General features: G+C 40.2%; 1 protein-coding gene across 2 annotated transcripts in view; it reads left to right on the top strand.

The window, feature by feature from the left end:
- ATRN (attractin) overlaps positions 1-23,026 on the top strand; it is a 178,922-nt gene that overhangs the window by 70,667 nt on the left and 85,229 nt on the right. For both annotated transcript variants that reach the window (XM_063457594.1, XM_063457595.1), the window contains exons 15-24: positions 94-269; positions 1,645-1,864; positions 2,134-2,319; positions 5,486-5,719; positions 7,290-7,427; positions 8,911-9,004; positions 11,101-11,153; positions 11,364-11,458; positions 13,436-13,514; positions 16,421-16,578. In XM_063457594.1, the coding sequence (XP_063313664.1) occupies positions 94-269; positions 1,645-1,864; positions 2,134-2,319; positions 5,486-5,719; positions 7,290-7,427; positions 8,911-9,004; positions 11,101-11,153; positions 11,364-11,458; positions 13,436-13,514; positions 16,421-16,578 (1,433 nt within the window). The remainder of the gene's footprint in view (positions 1-93; positions 270-1,644; positions 1,865-2,133; positions 2,320-5,485; positions 5,720-7,289; positions 7,428-8,910; positions 9,005-11,100; positions 11,154-11,363; positions 11,459-13,435; positions 13,515-16,420; positions 16,579-23,026) is intronic.

The raw sequence follows: 23,026 nt of genomic DNA on the forward strand, positions 1-23,026 counted from the left end.
ATATATATATATTAGGTGATTATAAAATGGTCTGAATTTATAATTATTCTGGCTCACTATGTTTGCCTTTTCTTTTCTTCTCTCATTTGCCAGAAAATATCTGTGGAGTAGGTTGGTATTTGGTTGGCAGCTCCTGCTTAAAAATAACTAGCGCCAAGGATAACTATGACAATGCAAAGCTGGCGTGTCGCAGCCACAATGCAGCTCTGGCGTCACTCACCTCTCAGAGTAAGGTAGACTTTGTGGTCAAGGAGCTCCAGAACATGCAGGTAAGTCCTCCTGATCCATTCAGTGCTCCGATGCAGGGGGGGAGGGGGAGAGACTAAACTGACTAGCTGATCATTTAAAAACAATAGCTGGTTCTGATTTGTTTCTTTGTGTGTTTTTCAAGCAGAATAAAAACGAGTTGTAGGGCAGTGCCGAATCATACATGATATTAGTGGGGGTTGAACTCCAGGGATATCACTGCTTTTTTGCTCTTGCCACCTTTAATTCGATCCTGATAATCATATGACATGGGAGTTGCTGGGCAAGGCAAGCAGTGTTATTGTGTTTGTGTATATAGTGCTGTCTAATGAGTGTGTGTTTGTTCATGTTATCTATGTGTAAGCTATTTCTACACCCAGCAAATACTTCTTGCTACTTCTTGCAGTTTTATTGGTGCCAAAAACTCTTTTCTCTGGGTGTCAGGCTTCATTTGTGAGCGTACATCTGAGTGGGGTTAGAATTGGCCCTCCGCAGCTAGGGAGTGGAGTATTTACGCTTAAAGAATGTTTTAGAGAAACCAATACCTTCTGTAGTTAACGGTGATGCCGGTATTGTTAGTCTCTATTTATTTACATAATGTTGTATTCTGCCAGATTTGTTTAATCACAATCTGTATGGAATAACAGATTATTGAAAACTGGTTTTGAAATTCTTTATAGTTTAAAAAATTATAATTTAGGTATGAAAAAATGTTTTGAAAGGGGCAATCATCACTTGACAGGTTTTTTTTTTTTTTTTTTTTTTAAACCAACAAACAAAACACTTTTAAAGAGATCCATATATTCAAACCAAAATAAAGCGAGAAAAGCAGTGAAAAGTGTGAAATAAACATTGGTACATTTACTATAAGCTTGGTCAGATTGCATTGGTGGGCACAACTCTCAGCTAGGCGAGCTCTTTAAACCTCCCCCCTTACCCACCCATTTCAGTTTCTGACTAGTCCACTAATGACAGAAACAGGGCATCATTTTGTGCAACAACAAGGTTCCCATTTTCCTTGACTGACTAACACAGGAGGGAGAGCGAAAACGGACACTGGAGCCTGATCTGCATGATCACACTCCCTCTCTTTTCCCTCTGTCGAATGTTACAAGGTGAAGAGACCTTCCTACGGCACGTGTACATATGTCAGGCATGCCCAATGCATTTTTCCAGCATTCCTAGGGATTAGCCCCTGGAGTTGGTGTGGAGCATAGGAAAGGAGAAGCCTATAAATAAAAAAAAAAAATCACATTTACCAACTCAAAAGCTAAAGCTGTTGAATGAGGTGCTTGCCTCAAAGTGATGCATGTCCCTTTAATTATTTATTGCTTTTTTTATGGTCTTTCATTAGCAATCTTATTTGCATTATAACATCATGTATATATATCTCATTAGCCAAAGACTGACCTTACACCCTGGGTTGGACTCCGAAAGATTAACATATCTTATTGGTGCTGGGAGGACATGTCTCCGTTTACCAACACGACCCTTCAGTGGCAAGCAGGGGAGCCCAGTGACGGTGGATTTTGTGTGTATTTGGCTGAGCCATCTACGGTGGGGCTCAAAGTAGCCTCCTGCATTCATCAAATCAATGGGAGTGTGTGTGAAAGGCCTGGTAAGCCGTCCGATAAATGTCACAATGCTGAGCTATAGCCAGCACGTCTGGTATGGTGTGTGAATCACAGAGTAAATCTTGTTTCCCTAAGTTTGAGTGACTGTGAATTTAACCTGAATAAAGTTATCGCTTGTAAATCGTATTTAAAATAAAGATAAAAAAATTATCTATATATATTTATGTGTGTTTGTGTGTGTATATGTTTTACAAATTGAAAGGTCTTCTTGTTTAATTTCCCAACAAACGGAACATTTTATTTTGTTTTTCAGCCAATCACAGTGCTAAGCAGTGCCGCACCCCATGTGCCTCCAGGAGTCAATGCGGTGAATGTACCAGCGCCAGCTCGGAATGCATGTGGTGCAGCAACATGAAGCAGTGCGTGGACTCCAGCGCTTATGTGGCTTCCTATCCATTTGGACAGTGCATGGAGTGGTATACCACGAGTACCTGCCCTCGTAAGTCCCCTCTAACCCTCTCTTTTTTTCTGTTGTTCCCGACAACACATGTTAATTGTATTCTTTTCAGATTGTGTCCTGTGACAAACTGCCATTTGCCACTGGGCATTGGAGAGGACTGATCGCTAGCCTCCTGCCCTGCGACTATGGCCCTGGAATGTATTGCCCTTTTAAGAACTGCATTTGGGCATAATGGATTTTTGTATGCTGTTCCTGGCCCTTTAAATGCTTTGGAGCAGGGTTACAACTTTTAAACTGGCACTTCGAATGCAGTCGAAGTGCCGAAGCCGGCGAAGTGGCCGCCATTCGACAAACGAACACGTGGCGGAGGCCATTTTAACTTGTTCGAACGCGGTCAGCGGTGTGTGCAGCCAAATCTATGGAACTGTTTGCGGCTACCCAATTGCGCGAACACCGCTGACCCGTACCTACTTCGACACTGCGGCTGGAGACTAAGTCCCGTTCGAAGATTCGAACACTCGTTCGAATGGGACTTAGTCATTTTCTCAGTGCAAAATAGACCGACCGCACAGCCCACATCCATGGAACTGTTTTGGTCATGAAAATTTACTTGCGGTCGGTCATAAAGGACTTATACCTATCTCCCGAACGGCTGAACGGATTCAAATTATTTTTGGGTATGTTTGTATTTGGAATGTGCTTTTTTTTTTTTAACTGTTATTAATATTGGATGTATGGTTTTAGAGTTATGAAAGTTGGGTAAAATGTATGTTTAAATTGTACGTTATAATTGGGTTACCTCTCAGGCTAAGGGGAGGGAATCTGTGGGATGTAACCATTGTGTGATTGGGTAATTCATAATTGTATGTGGGCGTCTCCCTTGCAGGGGAGAATTGCATAAAAGCAGAGTGTGTGTATTTAAACCAGAGTTCTTCTTGACCCTCAACATGTAGTCTTGTCTCGTGATTGGAGGGTACAGCTATATTCACACTGGGGATTGCTATGTGCTGCATATTCCCTTGAGCTTTAATCACTTAGCTCTTTTGAGAGCTTGATCCTGTTACGCTCTTCTTGGAGAAGAGGTCTTTCCCACACGGTCCTGAATGCCTGGAGGTTCATACAGGATGGAAGGAAGATGGCGCGGCTCCAGTTAAGCTACGGCGGTTGTGGAGTCTGCAGTGGTTGTGGGGTCGTCTGCAGTGCTTGTGGTCCTCAGGAAACACTAGGAGCATCCGTCAACGGAAGGTGTCCGTTACATGTCCGAAATTATATTTTATCTGTCAATAAATAACTCCTCTTGCATCATTCTTTTAATGAGCTTAGTGTAATTTGTAACAGAAATTGTAGTCACTTTAACCTTTAATAGTGCATGGAGTCCTATTCAATGTCCTAGTCCGAGAGGGCTCTTCAATGTTAAACCATTTTCGAGCAGTTCAATGCTGAAGAAGGATCCCTGGCCATCCAAAGCTCAGAGGTGTAACGCATCACGGGTAACCCGACCAGTTACCTCCACTATTACCTCTCTCCAGCCCCTCAGGAACCCTAAGAACAGACAGAAAGCCATTCCCCCAGTAACTGGACGGGACACAGTTCTGGGAGTACAGCAACACTTTATTGAGCCACACGCGGCTTATATGCATAGCCCCATACAAGGAGTCTTCATCCCAAACACCATGGGGTTGTATCCCAGGATCCTCTACACCTGAGAGCCAAAGCATGTGCCCCAGACGAGGTATCTCCCACCCAAGATGGGGGGGGGGGGGGTTCTTCATCCCAGGAGCCAAGGCTCAGTAAAATGGATTGTCTCCTTTGTCTCCCGGGCACAGAAAAGCCCGCCAAACTAGCCTGTCCCCCATAAGTGTCCACACCAACCTCAGGGATCCTCACAACGTTACATTCCTTGACCAGTCTCCGTTCACAAGGTCCCTGTGTGAAAACCAGGCAAGGTAAGAGTCTCCTTTCGCGGTATGAATGCTCCCCTTGGCTGGCGTTCGTCTATACGAATGGCGGCCACCCAGAGGAGCACTCCAATACTTTCCTTGCGGTTTCACACTTATGTTGAGAGTGCGAACGTTCTGATTAATTGTCGTGAACGTTCCAATGGGGCACCGGTGAGGTCCTCGTTCGGGAGACAAACGAACTGGGAAACAATTCACGAATGCTCCCCCTGGCTGGCGTTCGTCTATACGAAATGGCGGCCAACCAGGGGGAGCACTTATTAATTGCCTCCCTTGCGATTTCACAACTATGTTAGAGGTGAGAACGTTCTAACTAGTGTTCTAAATGGGATATCGAGGTGGTACCCGTTCGAGAAAAACACACAATACCAGTGGAAGGCACCTGAACAAGTGGTTCTGCCACACGAGGTATGGCTAAAGCAAACATTACACACTTCCTTCTAGCCATACAACATTATACCAGAAATGTGTGCTGTGATAGGCCTAAAGAGTCAGCTGACATTGTCACAACCACCCAATTGCAGCTTTTTCTAATTCTTCCTCAACTGCACAGAGGCTAAGGCTGCTTGTGACATTCTGTTGCCAAAGAAACCTTATTGCACTTTAATATAGATACAGCATTTAACATGCCTTTCTTGATTGCCATGATCAGTAATTCATACTTCAGTTACCTTACTTAGTAAGGTAGCTGTAGTAGCTCCATATGCTCTCCGCCTTGGTACTGGCATCACTGTGGACCTTTCCATTCTCAGACCCCAGCAACAGAGATCTCAAACCCTGAATCTCAGCAACAGGTTTGAAGGGTTGAATACCCCTGGAAAAAGGAGGACGATAAGTGGAACAACAAAAGTAGAAATTCTCATCCGTCTAAATGTGACGATCTGGGGATTTTTAGCATATCTAATAGTGTTATAACTTGACAATTCTGCCTTTACATAAAGATTTAAAGTTGCCTCAAAAGAACCACCTAATTATTTTCAATTGTTTGTGGATACACAAAAAATCATTCGAAAAATGTATTTGAAAAGGTTCTTCATTAAAAAAAAAAAAGAGAGTGAAGGACTAAATTTGAATCAATCCAGAATAGTGTTTTAATAAAACTGCTTTTTTTTTTTACATATTTTAAAGCTGTAAGCGAATAACAAAATATGCATTAAAATAGAATCCAATGCTATTAATGGACCTTTATTTGTCAAGATAACATTGTGTACTGATTTCATGTTTATTTCATGGGTTTGTCCCCATAGCTGAGAACTGCTCTGGATACCGGACCTGTGGACAATGCCTGGAGCAGCCTGAATGCGGTTGGTGCACAGATCCCAGTAACACAGGCAAAGGGCAATGCATGGAGGGAGCAAACCGGGGCCCAATAAAAGTGCCAAGCAGCACCCTGGCTAAGAATAACTACCTGGAACCTGTGTTAAACGTCAGCATGTGCCCGGCCGATAACAACTACACTTGGTCTTTTATCAACTGTCCAGGTGCAAAGAAATATTTATCATAATTCATTTTCTATGTTATTATTGTTTCTTTTGTGATTCATACTAAAGTTTATTACTTTTAATCAATTTTGGGGGGAGGATTAGCACATTCGTATGGGTGCATTTATGCAGATGCAAAAACTATTTGGGGTTTGAGTAATAGAATTTTACAGAGAGTTCGTTTCAGGAAGTTTCTTGCTATAAAATATCTTCGATCAGAAAAGATCAGCTGTAGCAATATTTGGTTTGGGAGATCATTTTAGACTTTATTAGGTCTTTCTCTTTATCTGTTGTAAGTCTGTAGGAAAATGTCCTGCAGTTTCCCCTGCTTAGTTTGTAAATCCACATATTTGTTTACTCTGCCTTTGTGTGGTTATATTACATATTCTAGAAAACTGGCTACACTGCGCATTAGAAAGAGATGTCTGTAAACTTAAAGGGACACTCCAGGCACCCAGACCACTTCTGCCCACTTTTCATAAACTGCAATATTTACCTTAAAGGGGTAAGTCCTCCTCTAGTGGCTGTCTATCAGACAACCACTAGAGGACACTTCCGTGTTCATAGAACACGAAAAGTGTGCTATAACGACGCTGGACGTCCTCACACTGTGTGAGGACCTCCAGCGTCGCTGAAATCCCTATAGGAAAGCATTATTCAATGCTTTCCTATGGAGAGGTCTAATGCACGTGTGCGGCATTGCCGCGCATGCGCATTAGGTCTCTCCAGCCGCGCATGCTCAATAGGTTTCCCCTGCCGGATGGCGTGGGTGGACCCTAACCCAGCGCCGAGGGACATCGGCGCTGGATACAGGTAAGTCACTGAAGGGGTTTTAACCCCTTCAGCAACATTGGATGGGGGGTGGGAGGGAGAGGAGACCTGCAGTGCCAGGAAAATGGTTTGTTTTCCTGGCACTGGAGAGTCCATTTAAAAGTAAACAGCAGTAGTCTGGAGTCTCTTATTCTAGGCTATGGAGTATGATTTTTGAAAAAAAACTTTTATCCAATAATCTCTTGTCCAATAGAGGTTTATGGGATAAGTAGTTTACCACCCACACTCTGTGGAATAAAGTATGGGTCTTTATAATAGCAACCTTAATTGAATGTGGGCTATTAGTTTGGAAAAACTCTTCCTATTGTCCGGGGTGGAATTTCCAGTGCATTGAAGAAAGCATTTCAGCTGGAATAATAAGTTTATTGTGGACTGTCACACTGATGATTGAGATTGACACAGTTTTCATGATATTATGTATAGAGGTATATTTACTACATTGTGAACTGTCAGGAATTCAAAGTCAATCTGCGGATATCTGTAATATTTATTGTATGCCAGCATACAAATCCAGATAAAAGCTCATGTAACAACTAACGATTAGTCCCTTTCCCTTTGATGTGGCCATTAAAAAAATAAATTATATATATATTTATTTTATGGGAATATTTTTGTGTCTCTTTCAAAATATGTCTCCCAGCTATTGCTAGGCTTTCCCTCCCCTCATTAGGCTCCCCCCCCATCCCCCAGCTTGTGATATTAAAATGAGATGAGAATACATATTGTTCCTTTTTCGCAGCGTGTCAGTGTAACGGTCACAGTAAATGTGTCAATGAAAGCATATGTGAGAAGTGTGAAAACCTGACAACTGGCAAAAACTGTGACACCTGTATCTCCGGCTATTATGGAGATCCAACGAACGGAGGAACATGTCAACGTGAGTATTGGCTTGTTTTTCATGTAATCGTTCCGCTCACTGCCGTTACAGCCTTTGAATGTTTGAGAAATCGAAGTTGAGTGGATTAGCGTTTTCCTAGGTAGTTTGTACAGTCCTGAGTTTAATCTTGGCGCTATCACCGTAACAAGTTCCTAAAACTGTCAGCAAACATGCACAATTCAGTCATGGATAGTAATAGAAGGGCAGATGAGGGCAACCGTATATGACTGTATGTGCTTGCTTCATTTACATCTCATTTACAAAGACTAAAAAGTGAAATATTGTAAGAACGAGTAAAAAAAAAAAAAACAAATGAAAAAAAAAAAACAAATGTAAAGAGAAAAAAAAAAAAACAATAAAAAGTTATAACCGACTCTAACCTACCCTGAGATTTATTTTGAATCTGACATTTCTTCTTTTACCACTAGGTGTCCTCTTCTCTGAGTCTGGAAATCTCTTGGTCTAAGTGTTAAATATAAAATAAAAGATGCAAACTCTGCAAAACCTTACTCAGATTAAAGGCTGATCGCCCATCAGTTATTCTTGGCTGATGGGAAACAATATGTGATATTTTTCTTGAGTTTATTGCTGGTCTCTAGTGCAGGCCAGCACCTCTTTCATCTCGGAGAGAATTCTACAAGACCAGATTGCAACATTTATAAACTCACAAGTTCTTTTAGCAAGCATTGATTAGAGGCAAATACACCGATTCAATGAGAGATGAATGTATTTCAGGTGTCCTTCTGTGTGTGCCATGTGATTCATCTCTGCAAGCAGTTTGTTTAAAGAATATTTAATTTGCATAATGTGCCAAATAGTGAATTTACAAACAAGCCTGGAAAGAAATTTTAAACGTGATTACATTTTCTGGCCAATCTGTTAGCACAAAGTATTTTTTTCCTTAAATCAACGTAGGGTGCCTCTGTTCCATGTGACATAACGTTGTGGGTTAGCATGAGGGCCAACTGTTGGCTGCTGGTGGTCTACCTTGTAACTGCCCCTTTAAGTAATGCCCCCTCCATCACAGATCTATCCGTTTGACCTTCTTTTGCTGCCCCAGGCCTGGTGAGCTTGCTACCTGTAAGTGTGCAGAAAGTGCTGCAGCCACAGGGAGGGTTTATGTACATAGTATTGCATCCAGTATGCATTGTTTTGGCCTTGTGGAGGCTGAAGGCAGGAGGGTGGGCGAGTTGATTGGAGGATAAGGGACAGTAAGAGGAGGCTGGTGAACGAGCAGGGCGGTGGAGGTGGAGAGTAGGGCAGCGGAAGGCAAAGCAGTGCACTGAGAGGAAATTGATACATTTGTGCTTTTTGCTATGATTCCCTGAGGATGATGAAGCCAGTAGTTCTTGATCAGTTTGGTAACACTTTACAATTGCTGTGTATTAACCATCAGTATCTCTTACAATATGGCAAAATAGGGCTTAATGGAGGGAGTGTTTGAGTTTTCTAATAAAGTGATGCTTTTTTTTCTCTCTCACAGCCTGTAAATGTAACGACCATGCATCGATGTGCAATGCAAACAGTGGGAAGTGCTTCTGTACCACCAAGGGGATTAAAGGCGAGGAATGCCAGCTGTGAGTGCTTTTTTCTTTATATCATAACATGCCCCCGAAATCCTTCCTTTCCGGTACATGATGCTGGAGAACCCCTTCTGCTATACATGGCATTGACTTACAGAAACCAATATTCTCAGCTAGTGGGGATTGTATTAGTCATATCATTCCTAAAAAAAAAAATGCAGACCATTCCCAGGCACAAGTTACCGTTTGGCGCCCTCTGCTGGTCTGTTTGATATGTGTTTGCATCTGTTCAGTGATGGCTCTTCCCATTAAAGGGACACTCCGGGCACATGGACGGCAGTAATGTTTGCTAATGCTTATTTACAGAACTGCCATGCTGCAGAACTCCTCTTCCATCCGTCACTTCTGGAAATAAATGACCATAAATCCGGTCAGCTGTCTGTATCCCTGAAACTTTGCTGTACATTAAGTTCATATTTATGCATGCGCAACGCAGTTGCCAACCTCTTGTCACTGGCACTAAATGGAATCTTTCTGCTTGACACATATAAAGGCAGCTTAATTGCTGCATTACCCCCTACTCTCCGCAGGCTGACTTCATAGGACTTACAAGGTGCAAAGGGATTTAAAGGCACTTCCCTCTCCGTATGAAAATTTAATCTAATGATGCGAGTTTGTCTACGCTGCACCAAGATACAGATTTATGTTATTAGACTGTTTTGTAGTTTTAACAAGATCTGTGTGTTTTATAGATGATCTGTTATTTAGTTTTTTTTGTCTGTGTTTTTTATTTATTTTTATTTGAATCATTGTCTGACCATCATTAGCAAGAAAAGGTTAATCAGGTGTATTACCAAAAACAATTCTATTAAACTGCAGACTCTTCATGAGAATGTGTCATTTTCCTGGGGATTATGTTGTAGACACCCAGACCACTTCAGCCCATTGAAGTGGTCTGGGTGCAAACTCCCATCACCCTTAACCCTAAGCATGTAATTATTGCAGTTTCTATAAACTGCAATAATTACCTTGCAGGGTTAACTCCTCCTCTAGTGGCTGTTTACTAGACAGCCACTAGAGGGACTTCCAGATGCCTAGACGACTTTTGGTCATCTAAACGACGCTGGACGTCCTCACGCTATGCATGAGGACTTGCGGCGGCAGAATCCCCATATAAAAGCATTGAATAATGCTTTCCTATGTGGAGATCCTAATGAGAACGCGGCCATTGCCGCACATGCGCATTAGGTCTCCCCCGGCGCTGGACCCAGGTAAGTGACAGAAGGGGTTATTAAATCCTCCTGCAGCACAGGGTGGGCCTTGACGGAGAGGGAAGCTATAGTACCAGGAAAACGAGTTTGTTTTCCTGGCACTAAAGTTTCCCTTTAAAGGCTGCTTCTTGCTAATTTATTATGGACTTTTTTTTACTTGAGTGGAAATCCTGGAAATCATAATGTACATGTTTAAATGAATATAAAGTAATCCAACACCAGATTAAACATATTGCTTAACTGGGTTGTTTTCTAAAAGTACACTTACCTTAAAGGAAAGGGTAAATGTGTTTAAGGCTTGTACTGGAACTCCACACATCTAAAGCACTATAGCTTGAAAGAGCCTCTTTTTTTTTTTTTTTTTCATTTTAGAAAAAGTGCAAATTTGAATAGAAATTGTCACTTTTCTAGATGAACCTTAGTACACCCCCAGCTGTTAAATTTTAATTATTTTCAACAATTTAACAATTTTATTGTTGGACTCCGAGAACATTAGAGACTCCCATTCACCACTATATTGTGCTAGCACCTGTAAGCGTTTTCCCGCTGTGCAACAGACAGGTTAAAGGTCCAAAAATATATATCTATATTTTTAAATGTTTTTCCATGTCAAGATGAACGAGAACTCTACTGATACAAACGTTCGCCTTTAAAACTAACTTTATGCATTATAGAACACCCCCCTCCCCGACATGGCGCTAATGTTTAAAATGTAATTTTTATTGCGTCCTTGGACACACTAAAGTGCATGCTTGATAATGAGAGGTGCGTAATAATCCAACTCTTGATACAGTGATACCATTGATATTTGCAAAAGGTCTTTGGTGTTGTTTAAAGATTGGAGTGCAGGCTTTTTATTTGCATTTCTTTCCTTTTTAGTTGTGAAGTGGAAAATCGATATCAAGGCAACCCGTTGAAAGGAACTTGTTACTGTAAGTTCTCCATAAATATTGCTTAACCCCTTAAGGACCAAACTTCTGGAATAAAAGAGAATCATGACATGTCACACATGTCATGTGTCCTTAAGGGGTTAATTTCCTGTGGTTTGGTTTGACATATTTAGAGATTCTTGATGTTCTTTCCGGCATACATCACGCATATAATGGTGATCTCATTGTGTTACCTTCTTTCCTTTTGCACAGATACTCTGCTGATAGACTACCAGTTCACGTTTAGCCTGTCCCAAGAAGATGACCGCTACTACACTGCCATTAACTTTGTAGCTACACCTGAAGAAGTGAGTATTTCCATTGTTGGAGGAGCTTGGTTCTGCCAATGATATGCTGGAGCTCAGACTTGTTATTGATGCATTATTGCATTACTCAAACTATCATGTCACTCATTGTATGCGTTAGTAATTACTAGATAAAGATTTATGCTTCTAAATCTGCTTTCGTTATGCATCATTAAAGGGGACACCCAGGTGCCTGAATAAAAGCTCTGTTGTGTGGCCTTTGCAAAGCCCACCTACACAACCACCTTTTCTCAAACCCAGACTTTCTGTGCCTGTCTAATCAGACTTCCCAATGCAGATCAGTGCTCCGGGTAATCGCCTGCCTTGTGAGTTTAGATCCACCTAGCTACAAAACTGAAAGTAACAGGACCAGTTATCTGATTGACAGCTAGGGGGGTGAGCCAAGGTAAATTTACAAAAGTTCCTATTTCTATTGGAATCTGCACTCTATGTAAAAAAAAAAAGGAAACAAAGCACACTCTTCACACACAAAACACATCAGCAAGCTAAAGTGCTATAGGGATCTGGTGTGTCCCTTTAAGAGAAGAACTGGTCTGTGGATCTTTTATGTGTATGAAAAAGAAAGTGATATAAGTTGTATGCGTAATTATTAACGTGTCCTAAAAGGTTTTATTTTTTATAATCTTTTTGATGGTGTATTTGCCGTTGCCTTAGTGTGTACTTTAAAATATCTTGCTTTTTGGCAGCTGTTTTAAACCGGTGCTGAATCAGTAGAGTTCTGAGGTTCAGAATTCTCAATGTCCCTTGCCTTAAAGCATTTCATTGCAGGTAGCCGAAATATTATAAAACGAGACACATTTAAAATCAGCCTATGCAGGCAGATTTTCCTTTTCCCTTGTATTTTTTGTGATTTTTGTTACTGTATATGTATTTGCTGAAGTTCTCAGATCTGACTTCAGCCTTTACATTTGTGCTGGCGTTGTAGAAAGTTACATGGAAAGGGGGGAACCGAAAGGGACCTGTTTCTGGCTGAGCAGTGAAAACTCTGCTGATATTTTCCATCTGCGTGCCGCTGCCTTCTCTGGTACAGTATCATCTTTGTTTCCATGTAGGAAACTCGCTATTTGGTTTGGAATATTCGACGACCATAGGAAACGTGAATTTCCATTTTACATGGCAGGAAACGCAGCAACATTCTTTCGTGTGGTTTCAAACACAAATCAAAATTGGGATGTAACTGTGCTTCAGTGAGCTATGTATTTATAGCTATAAATGGCTTGTGCCTTGCTCCTTTTATTTATAAATTTATTTTTATTATTATTGGCATTTATATAGCGCACACATATTCCACAGTGCTTTGCATTTATAGAAAGGGGATATTTAGAGGTAAAGAAGGCCTTGCTCACGTGAGCTTACAATCTCTGAGGATGTTCGTGGTCGTTGGGTGTTTTTCCAAGGACACGTACAGGTGGTTTGATCACGATTTGGAGTTGGGTCACCCTGTTCTAAGTCAGTGACATTAACACTGTACAAACCTGTTGATACTTTTACCATTTGTAATGTAAAGTGGGCCTACCACTGGCAAGATTTGTAATAATAAAAAAGGGCCTAGCAAACATTGCCTGCTGCTGTATAGGTAGATACCTATAAAACTAACATTTGGTCCGCGCCTCTACTATGGTCTCCTCACAAGTTTGTGTTTCTTAGAATACCATATACCCCTCCTCCACCAGAGCTTATATGTTTCTGAATATATCATATCCATGTTTGCTTGGAAGTTTTGATTTGTACAATGTTAAGCTGATTTATTTTGCTATCTGTTATGTATATATGTAGCATGTAAAAAGGACAGACCGTACCACCCCACATTTAAAGTATGATCATACCATAGTTATGTAAAAGGTGTCCTTTATATGTTGATCTAAGAATTCATTTGTTGGTGGTGTTTTGGAGAGAATTATGAATAAATGTCATGGCAATTTGTTTAATCTTGACCATTATCTATCTTTTCCCGAATAGCATAACAGAGATTTGGATATGTTCATCAACGCGTCGAAAAATTTCAACCTCAACATCACCTGGTCAACCAGCTTTCAAGGTATAAACAATCTTCCTTTACCTTCATTGATGGCGATCACTGTACTTGGAGTCTGGCATAATGGCAATCCGAAAACTAAATATGTCTTGAGTAACCCCATGCCAGAACCTGCTTTCAGTTTTTATAAAATATTTAAATGAGGGCGTATGAATATGCATTTTCAAATTCTTCTGTTTTTTTTTTCTCCTAATTGGGCAGCTGTGACATTTATAAAATAAATATGAATTTCTACATCAATACAAATTCTCTGGTGCACTCCAGTTGGGGATGCACATATATACATTTTTAAAAAGGGTGGTGGGGTCAAGAGTAAGAACTACAACAAAAATAAACAGGATTGTTCACTGAAGTTAAATAAAATTTAAATCCAAATGGCAAAATTGGAGCTAAAATGTTTCCAGGCAAGTTATTTTGCCAATTTAATTTCCTAATATTCAGCGTTTATTGAATAACCCTGATAATATAAAACCAGAAATATATGTGCACCTTACTGCCCCCTGGAGGAATATATACATATTGAAGCCTTCTTGCTTATGAAAAATGCATCGCTCAGCTAACCATACAATTGTACATGATGGATTTACTTTAACTATTCAAAATGTTTTTGTATCTATCTATTTAGGTTTACCAATGCTTTGTGGCTTCAGAGAATAGGTGTAAACAACTTTATTTCTGCAGTTGTCATAAAATCTTTTTACTAGCTGTATGTCGTTTTTGTATAATCTAAAATAGTGTTTTACAGAGCTCAACACCAATAAAATTCAAAAGCATTTATTTATTCACTAACTCAGGAATTGCTCTTTAGCAATGTTGGCCTAAATTTTTCAATCCATTTTTTTGTGTATAAACACCAAAGGAGAGCGGTGAATGTTTCAATAATTCTCCCGGAACCAACCTCTCTGTTATGTGCGGTGTGTAGCAGACACTAGATGACTGTATCACACTACTTTTAAGCAGTGCCAGTCACTGTAATGAGCAACGTGTCTGAGATGATCAGAGTTTCACAGTAGTAAATTATTTTATCAAATATTGAATTGCAAAAATGTTCTTGACCTAAATTGCTTGTTTGAGATCCATAAATGACAATGAGCAAATCCCAATGACTCGTAAAACAATCTAGGTAATGCTTTGCATACTCGCCACACCTCTGCTACCATCTCCAAAATCATTCTTTGCATTCCTTCCAGATGTTTCCAAGTAGACCGGCAGGATGATCAAATCAAATTCAATACTAAGCTACTTTATCCAGTCAGAAATTTAAAGCAAGCATTTATTAGGTTCACTTTGAAAGCATGCTTATGGGAAAACGGTGGCTGTTTTAGAAGGCATCTGACATTTATTTGTGGGGTGTTTCTTGAATCCTTTTTAAACTCTTTATTAAAGACAGAAACATACAGACACAATCTTAAACCAACCTAGGCAACCTTCGGCCCTCCAGACAGTGTGGACGAAATCTCCCATAATGCAAAGAAATATGGGGCATGTAGTTCCTAAATCCTAAAACCTTATCACTAAACATATGTATTTTTTTATGATGATATTATGGCTGAGCAGATCCATAGGAATTGTAAAAATAATCGGTTATAGGACCATTTAGTATTCTAGTCACGTGCAGTAATCCCATTTTTAACGTAAGAGAGGGATACCTTTGTAGTAATTGAAAAACATTTTAAGGTAGGAGGAGAAGGGTAAGTATTTGGTAAGGAGGGGGTTAGATATTAAAGTGGCCCAACTTCTGCATGTACGGACCAAATGGTGATCTCACTCAACTCAGGGGAGACGTTATCACTAACATTATTTGGAAGTGTGTGAATGTTATCGTCAGCAGCTATCTGTTCTTTTTACAACTTGATATTAAGACACTAAGGCCATAATGAGGGAGTTAAAATGGTAGGCAGCGGATTAAGTATAAACAGAAAAATGAGTAAGCGCTGGATAACACAGGAGGCAGCAACTCTATAAGGGAATCCCTCAAAGACCCTTAAAAGTAACACAATAAAGACAAATAGAAATAAGAGCTGCGCCTAATAAAAATAAATAAAATAATGAACAGATAGTCCAAATATAAAAAATGAAAATAGAAAGTCTTATCTAAATCGTTCTGATGTGGTCGTCTGGTACATCAATGTTCAGTCCGCAATATTTATCCTTGATTGGTTCTTCCTTATGGATCCACTCATATGTAAGAGACAAAGGGTATATAAAGGAAGCCAGATAGTGTAGTATTGTTAAAAATAAAGGTAATAAAATGGATAAAACTCTTGAATGCAAACTCACATTTGAAAGAGCAAAAGCCTGCTCTGGTGTAGAGGGCGTGCAGCGGTTTGGATCCCCGCTTATGGGATATGCAGTAGGTGTCCTCCGTCTTTAGTGTGTTTTCTTCGTCCTTTGTATGGCAAACACTCGGGTAGAGAGAGACAACCAATAGTGTACACTGGATATAAAACTTTTCCAGTAGTTAGCTATGATACTGATCTAGCAGGTAAAATAGATCTTCAGTAGGACTTCCTCATGTTTAGACAAAAAAATTAAACCTCAAAATTTCAACACCTGAGTAAGGTCTTGCAGGGGGATCCATAAGGAAGAACCAATCAAGGATAAATATTGCGGACTGAACATTGATGTACCAGACGACCACATCAGAACGATTTAGATAAGACTTTCTATTTTCATTTTTTATATTTGGACTATCTGTTCATTATTTTATTTATTTTTATTAGGCGCAGCTCTTATTTCTATATGTCTTTAGCGGATTAAGTATATCCAAACAAAATAATAGTAACCTCCACTTTCCTTTTGCCTGCTCAGTAAGTGGGGCTTTCTACTATGCATGTTACTGTAGTTTTTGTCATTGCCAAACAAGTCTATTTACCAATTTCTTTGTTCTCAATCGAATCTGATTGCAGCTGGGACTCAAGCCGGGGAAGAGATTCCCATCATCTCAAAGACGAATATAAAGGAATACAAGGACAGCTTCTCTAATGAGAAATTTGATTTTCACAACAATCCGAACATCACTTTCTTTGTTTACGTCAGTAACTTCACCTGGCCAATAAAAATACAGGTAAACTTTTTACGATTTGTGACAAGATGTATATTATCTCCTCGCATTGCTGGATTGCTTTGTTAATTAATGGGTGTTCCTACCAACGTTTTTATTTCTCTGACGAACACGTTTAGTATGGAACCTGGAAATATGAGTTCTGTGTAAATGCTGTATGACCTTAAACTCTATTTCATGTATTTCTCTTGAATTAAAGGAACACTCCACTGCCCATATTGGGGGAAAATGATAGATATTTTAGTAGATTCTTCTCCAATGAATACAGAATACATGAATGCATTTTCATGTATGTATTCATTGATGTATAACTGAAAACTGTTTTTAAAAGCTGCAGTTCTTATGAACTGCAGCGTTTGCAAGCCCTCCCTTTTTTCCCTGGAAGAGACTCTCACAGGGGAAATAGCCAATCAAAGGGAATGGCTCACTCTGTTCATGCCTGCTCATGCGCTAGCAGCATTCTGATCTGAGGTCTTGGTGCTGGTCTAAGATCTAATGCAGGGGGAGGGAGGTTCATTAATTATTTATAAAAGTCCACAGAAGCAATCAATCAGATTCCTAACTCTCCACCATGGCCAAGACCAAAGAGCTGTCCAAGGATGTCAGGGACAAAATTGTAGACCTACACAAGGCTGGAATGGGCTACAAGACCATCACCAAGCAGCTTGGTGAGAAGGTGACAACAGTTGGTGCGATTATTCCCAAATGGAAGAAACACAAAATAACTGTCAGTCTCCATCGGTCTGGTGCTCCTTGCAAGATCTCACCTCGGGGAGTTTCAACGGTGAGAATCAGCCCAGAACTACTTGTGGTCCCAGCTGCCTAGAGATCTTGTAAATGATCTCAAGGCAGCTGGGACCATTGTCACCAAGATAACAATTGGTAACACACTGCGCCGTGAAGGACTGAAATCCTGCAGCGCCTGCAAGGTCCCCTTGCTCAAGAAAGCACATGTACAGGCCCATCTGGATGATTCAGAGGAGAACTGGGTGAAACTGTTGTTGTCAGATGAGTCAAAAATGGAGCTCTTTGGCATCAACTCAACTCGCTGTGTTTGGAGGAGGAGGAGGAATGCTGCCTATGACAACAAGAACACCATCCCCACCGTCAAACATGGAGGTGGAAACATTATGCTTTGGGGATGTTTTTCTGCTAAAGGGACAGGACAACTTCACTGCATCAAAGGGACTATGGATGGGGCCATGTACTGTCAAGTCTTGGGTGAGAACCTCCATCCCTTAGCTATTGCATTGAAAATGGGTCGTGGATGGGTATTCCAGCATGACAGTGAACCAAAACACACAGCCAAGGCAACAAAGGAGTGGCTCAAGAAGAAGCACATTAAGGTCCTGGAGTGGCCTAGCCAGTCGCCAGACCTTAATCCCGTACATAATCTGTGTAGGAAGCTGAAAGTTTGAGTTGCCAAACATCAGCCTTGAAACTTTAATGACTTGGAGATAATCTGCAAAGAGGAGTGGGACAAAATCCCTTCTGAGATGTGTGCAAACCTGGTGGCCAACGACAAGAAACGTCTGACCTCTGTGATTGCCAACAAGGGTTTTGCCACCAAGTACTAAGTCGAAGGGGTCAAATACTTATATCACTCATTGACATGCAAATCAATTTATAACTTTTTTGACATGAGTTTTTCGGTCTTGTTTTTGTTTTTTACCATTACATTTATAGACTGATCATTTCTTTGTCAGTGGGCAAACGTTCAAAATTAGCAGGGGATCAAATACTTTTCCCCCTCATTGTAAAAGAGTTTGCATTTTTGCATCTGTAGCTCCCCTTTTCATAAAAACGGCTTGAAAAGGTGTGTAATTTTTAAGCCATTTTTATGAACTGGGAGGTACTGATTGGCTTAAAACTTCAACTGACCATTCTAAGACAATTCGCCAATACCAATGCTTGGCTGCAGTCAGAGACTTTCTTTGGAAGAATTTCTAAAAAGGAATGTGAACGGGGACATAGAGAAACAGGGCTGCAGAGCAAACTCTGAGATTAAACCAATCGTGAAATGCTCAAAGGTAAGGAAGTGCCAGGGACCTCCTGCCACCATAACCATCATTTCCATTAAGTTGTTATGGTGCCCTTCATGTATTATTTCTCAGTATGTCTTTTTTGATTATTATTTTTGCTGCACTATGTATTATAGTCGTGTAATGTTCAGGTTGTCCTTATATCTGCTTGTTTTACCCCTTAAGGACACATGACATGTGTGACATGTCACGATTCCCTCTTATTCCAGAAGTTTGGTCCTTAAGGGGTTAAAGGGACACTATAGTCACCCAGACCACTTCAGCTCAAGTGATTTTCCTGACACTATAGTGTCCCTTTAACAAACTGAAAGTAAAGTGCTGATAGTATGGTGAAATATACTTTAACATCACCTGAAATGTTCTATACGCATTTTAAAAAAAGTTTTAATCGGCATGTCCTTTTCACTTATACTATAACTATAGTATAGTATAGTATAGTATTAAATGACCGTTTTAGGTCATAGGTGGTCATCTTGTAATGACGTCACATTTTCTGAATCCTCTGAGACTATTAACAGTAGCATTAAAGACCGCTGCACATAGCATGTGATAGCTACTGCTAATCGGATCCAGGAAATCCCAAAGTTGAGCTGCTTGGATTCCATAGGTTTATGCTAGTAAGATTTCATGCAGGTTGTCCACAATTATCATTGATGCTATTCACATTCAATCAAAGATACCTCACTCGATGACTTCGGGGGTAAAACTCATCTGCTTTCTTGGTAAATTTTTTATTAAAATATTATATACCCACAGACTGTGCCAAATGAACCGTTCATGCAATGAGGACCAACACATGTTTAAAGAAATCACATTGCTTACTACTTTTAAATGTCTCCACAACACAAAGACATAGCAGCTGTGCGTCCCTTCACTTTGTCACCTCCTTTCTCAGTCTCACGGCTTTTTCACACAAAATCTGCAAACATAGCAACCTGTTGGGTTAGCATGTTTATATATAAATATTGTTTTGTTTGAACATTTCTGAGTATATTATAAAAGTATTTGTGCACAAGAAGACAGCCATACATAGACACACAGGCTGGAAAATAACCGGCCCAAAAATCTCAGCAATATGCACCAATATTGCAGGCATTTTTTGTCTGTTACAATTGCTAATTGACGTATCGCCATTGGTTTAATATCGATAATGGGGGTCCTAAAATCGGTTCTATTCTACGTAAATAATGGTGTGTTTCTGTTCTCGAGAATTGTTTTTTAAAGCAAACCTCACCCAATATCCAAAAGTAAATTAAAATGACCGTCTTTCCTCCCCCGCTCCCCCTCCTGCATTGTTTTCATTTGATTATTCCGATTTTGTCTCAATTATTACACTAATCCTCCTTGCCATTGCCTTTATTTATATTTAATTCTTTTTTTACGGCTTCTCCATTTTATATTACTCCACACGAGATTTCAGGAGTTTTGCCCAAAGCATGTGCTTTAGATATCCCATATGCTGAAGGCTGAGCTGGAATTAATTGGTAACTGCAAGCACCAATTTGAAGTGGTTATGGGTGCTTGGATTCTGTATGTTCAGTGTTTCACTATGAAAAGCTTTGCATAGAGAGATATAGCATTTTGTCGTTGGAGATGCAACTCCATCTATGACAGCACCATTAGGAACAAGCGTCCTGGGGTGGCTAATGTTACTTCTGTGCATAATGTATGCATACCACATGAAGGCTTCGGACTTCCAATGATGGCACATCTCATCCCCTTAACAATTCCTCCCTGACATCACCAGGGGCGGATTGGGTTGACTGGAGAAAGTCTCAGCATGCCAATGAAGGATTTTTAACTTTGCTTAAGCTCCCCTGTAGACAATGCTTGGCAGCTATAACATTCTACATAAAATGTAGTGATAATAAAAACATAGAGCACACAAAGGCGGTCTATAAACCAACTTTTGTGCATTTTTCCTCTGCATGAGAGATGCAGGAGACCCAGGACTAAAGCCTTGATTTAATAGCTTTCTAATGGTTCAATGCTGTTCTATAAACTTTCCTAATGTTTTATTTACTGAAGGCACCATTCAAGTCTATGGGTATTTTCTGAAGATAAATCATTTGGAATGCTTTTCTAAAATCAAGCCATCCAACATTTGGAAAGATAATTAAATTATTATTAAATGTTCTGTTTGGGAAGCTTGGGCCCATGTGGATGTTACTTTGACGTGTACCACCCCTTTATGGCAATGGTGTACACTGGTGATAGTGACCTCTTTCAGCAGGATAATACACACTGTATAAATGGTTCGGGAATGGGTTGAGGAACATGACAATGAGTTCAAGGTGTTGCCTCGGCCTCCCAAGTTACCCAGATCTCAATTAGATTGATCTGTGGGATGTGCTACAACAACAAATGTTACGTTCAGGCCTCACCCTACAACTTGCAAGACTTAAGGGAATACTATAGTGACATGAATACAAACATTTATGCCTGTCACTATAGCCGTGGAAGCATAGTTTAGGCTTCCAGCCCTCATGTCAGCTAAGTAAAAGGTGATTTTACTCGCCTTTATTCCAGCGCCGTTGGTGTCTTCTTGCGACTTGCTCCGCCTCCTTGGGTGAGATCATCAAAGTTTGCGATCTCAACCAATCCAGTGCTTCCCCGTAAGAAAGCATTGGGAGGCTATTGCACATGCGCAGCAAAACATTGAGATGCATCTTCTCACAGAGATGCATTTAATCCGTGCATATGTATAAGGAACGTTCAGCGTCTCCATGCAGCACGTTGAGACGCTGAACATCAGTGCTGCACATTTTATAGCACTGACCCAGGAAGCACTTCTAGTGGCCATCTGAGTGACTGCCACTAATGGCGTTACTAGATAGCCAAGTAAACACTGCCTTTTCCCTGAAAGGGATATACTATATATAATACACACCCGAACAACTACATTAAACTGTAGTTAAAGGCTCTGCTGCACACAACACATTCAGAGGTCTTATGGAGTCCATGCCTTGATGCATCAGAGCTGTTTTGGCAGCACAAGGGGGATCTACACAATATTAGGCAGGTGGTTTTAATGTTGTGGCTGATTAGAGTATTCCATATGTAATATGTCCTGTCTTCACATGTTTTAAGATGATTATGCATTCATTGCACATACACCGGGAACGAGGATGTCCGTTGGGTACCAAGTATTGTTTGGGATTTTTCTGATGAGAGAATTTCTACATTCTATATCCGTCAACTGTCATATTGAACTTATTTTTTTTAAAATAAATAATTTTATTCATAAGATTTATATGTACCACTATTTCTCCATCACTTTTTTTTTTTTTTTGTTTACGATTAGCTATCCAGCGTTTTCCCTGCTTTTCTCCTTTCTTGTGCCTCTTCTGTTCCGAGCCTCTTTCGCAAACATTGCTGAGAATGGATTCACTGCTGCTGCCAAATAGTTAATCTGTTTCTGGTTTCCAGCTCTTGTGGCAGGAATTATTCGATAGAAGTAAATGTAAAAAGTGAGCAGATTTCACACTGGCAGTGATGTGAATGATGGTTCAGACTCCTAGGCAACCCTGCAGGATGACTTTATGAGACACGGCTTTCATTTTTGGAAGCAGCTCTTCGATATCACCCGTTTTATATTTAAAATGTACCTGTGCGCCAAAGACCGCTTTATTTTGTAGACGTTGACTCTGAGTGCTGGTTACTGTGTCGGTGCAGACGTGCAGTTATTAGTGCTCTGTCTTAATACCTGGTGTGCCCAGCGAAGCATCTAAATAAAAATAAAGAATTAAAAAAAAAACAACAACAACAAAACACAGCCAATAGGTTACTAATAGCCAGCTATTTTGATGTGATTATTTTTCAGAACTGAACTGTTCCTTTAATTCGTTACTCAAGATGAGTCCAAAGAGGTTATTTTTAAATTCCATTCTGTTGTAGACCCTTTAAATGCCTTACACAAGTTTGATGGTAGAGCAGACTGCTTATCTCCTGCAAAGAGTTACCAGGCTAGGTACCTGACACTAAAGATAATAAAAAGAATATGATACCCAAGAGTTTACTTATTGAGATCTATACACCAGTGTAGACACTCCAGTAGTGTCCAAAGGGCTTAAACCTAATAATAACAACACAGGAAAGATTCATCTAATCCACAATAAAGTGGCTGAGGTTAAAAACTGGAAAAAGTAATCAGTATCCTGAGGTAAATGGGACCACAGTCCACTCTGCATGTGGCAATACATACACAAACCACATATATCCCCAGTGCAAGTGAATTATACTAGCCGTGTAAGGCTACTCCTCTACCTAGTATAGATAATGGATAACCATTGGATTACCCAGACAGGTGCTTAAAATATTAATATACCAGCTTTATTAACCCCTTGAGGACGCAGGACGGTTCAGGACCGTCATCGGCATTTTTGCGTTGCCGACCGACGACGGTCCTG

The sequence above is a fragment of the Pelobates fuscus genome, chromosome 6, assembly GCF_036172605.1.
Source record: "Pelobates fuscus isolate aPelFus1 chromosome 6, aPelFus1.pri, whole genome shotgun sequence".
Lineage (NCBI taxonomy): Eukaryota > Metazoa > Chordata > Amphibia > Anura > Pelobatidae > Pelobates > Pelobates fuscus.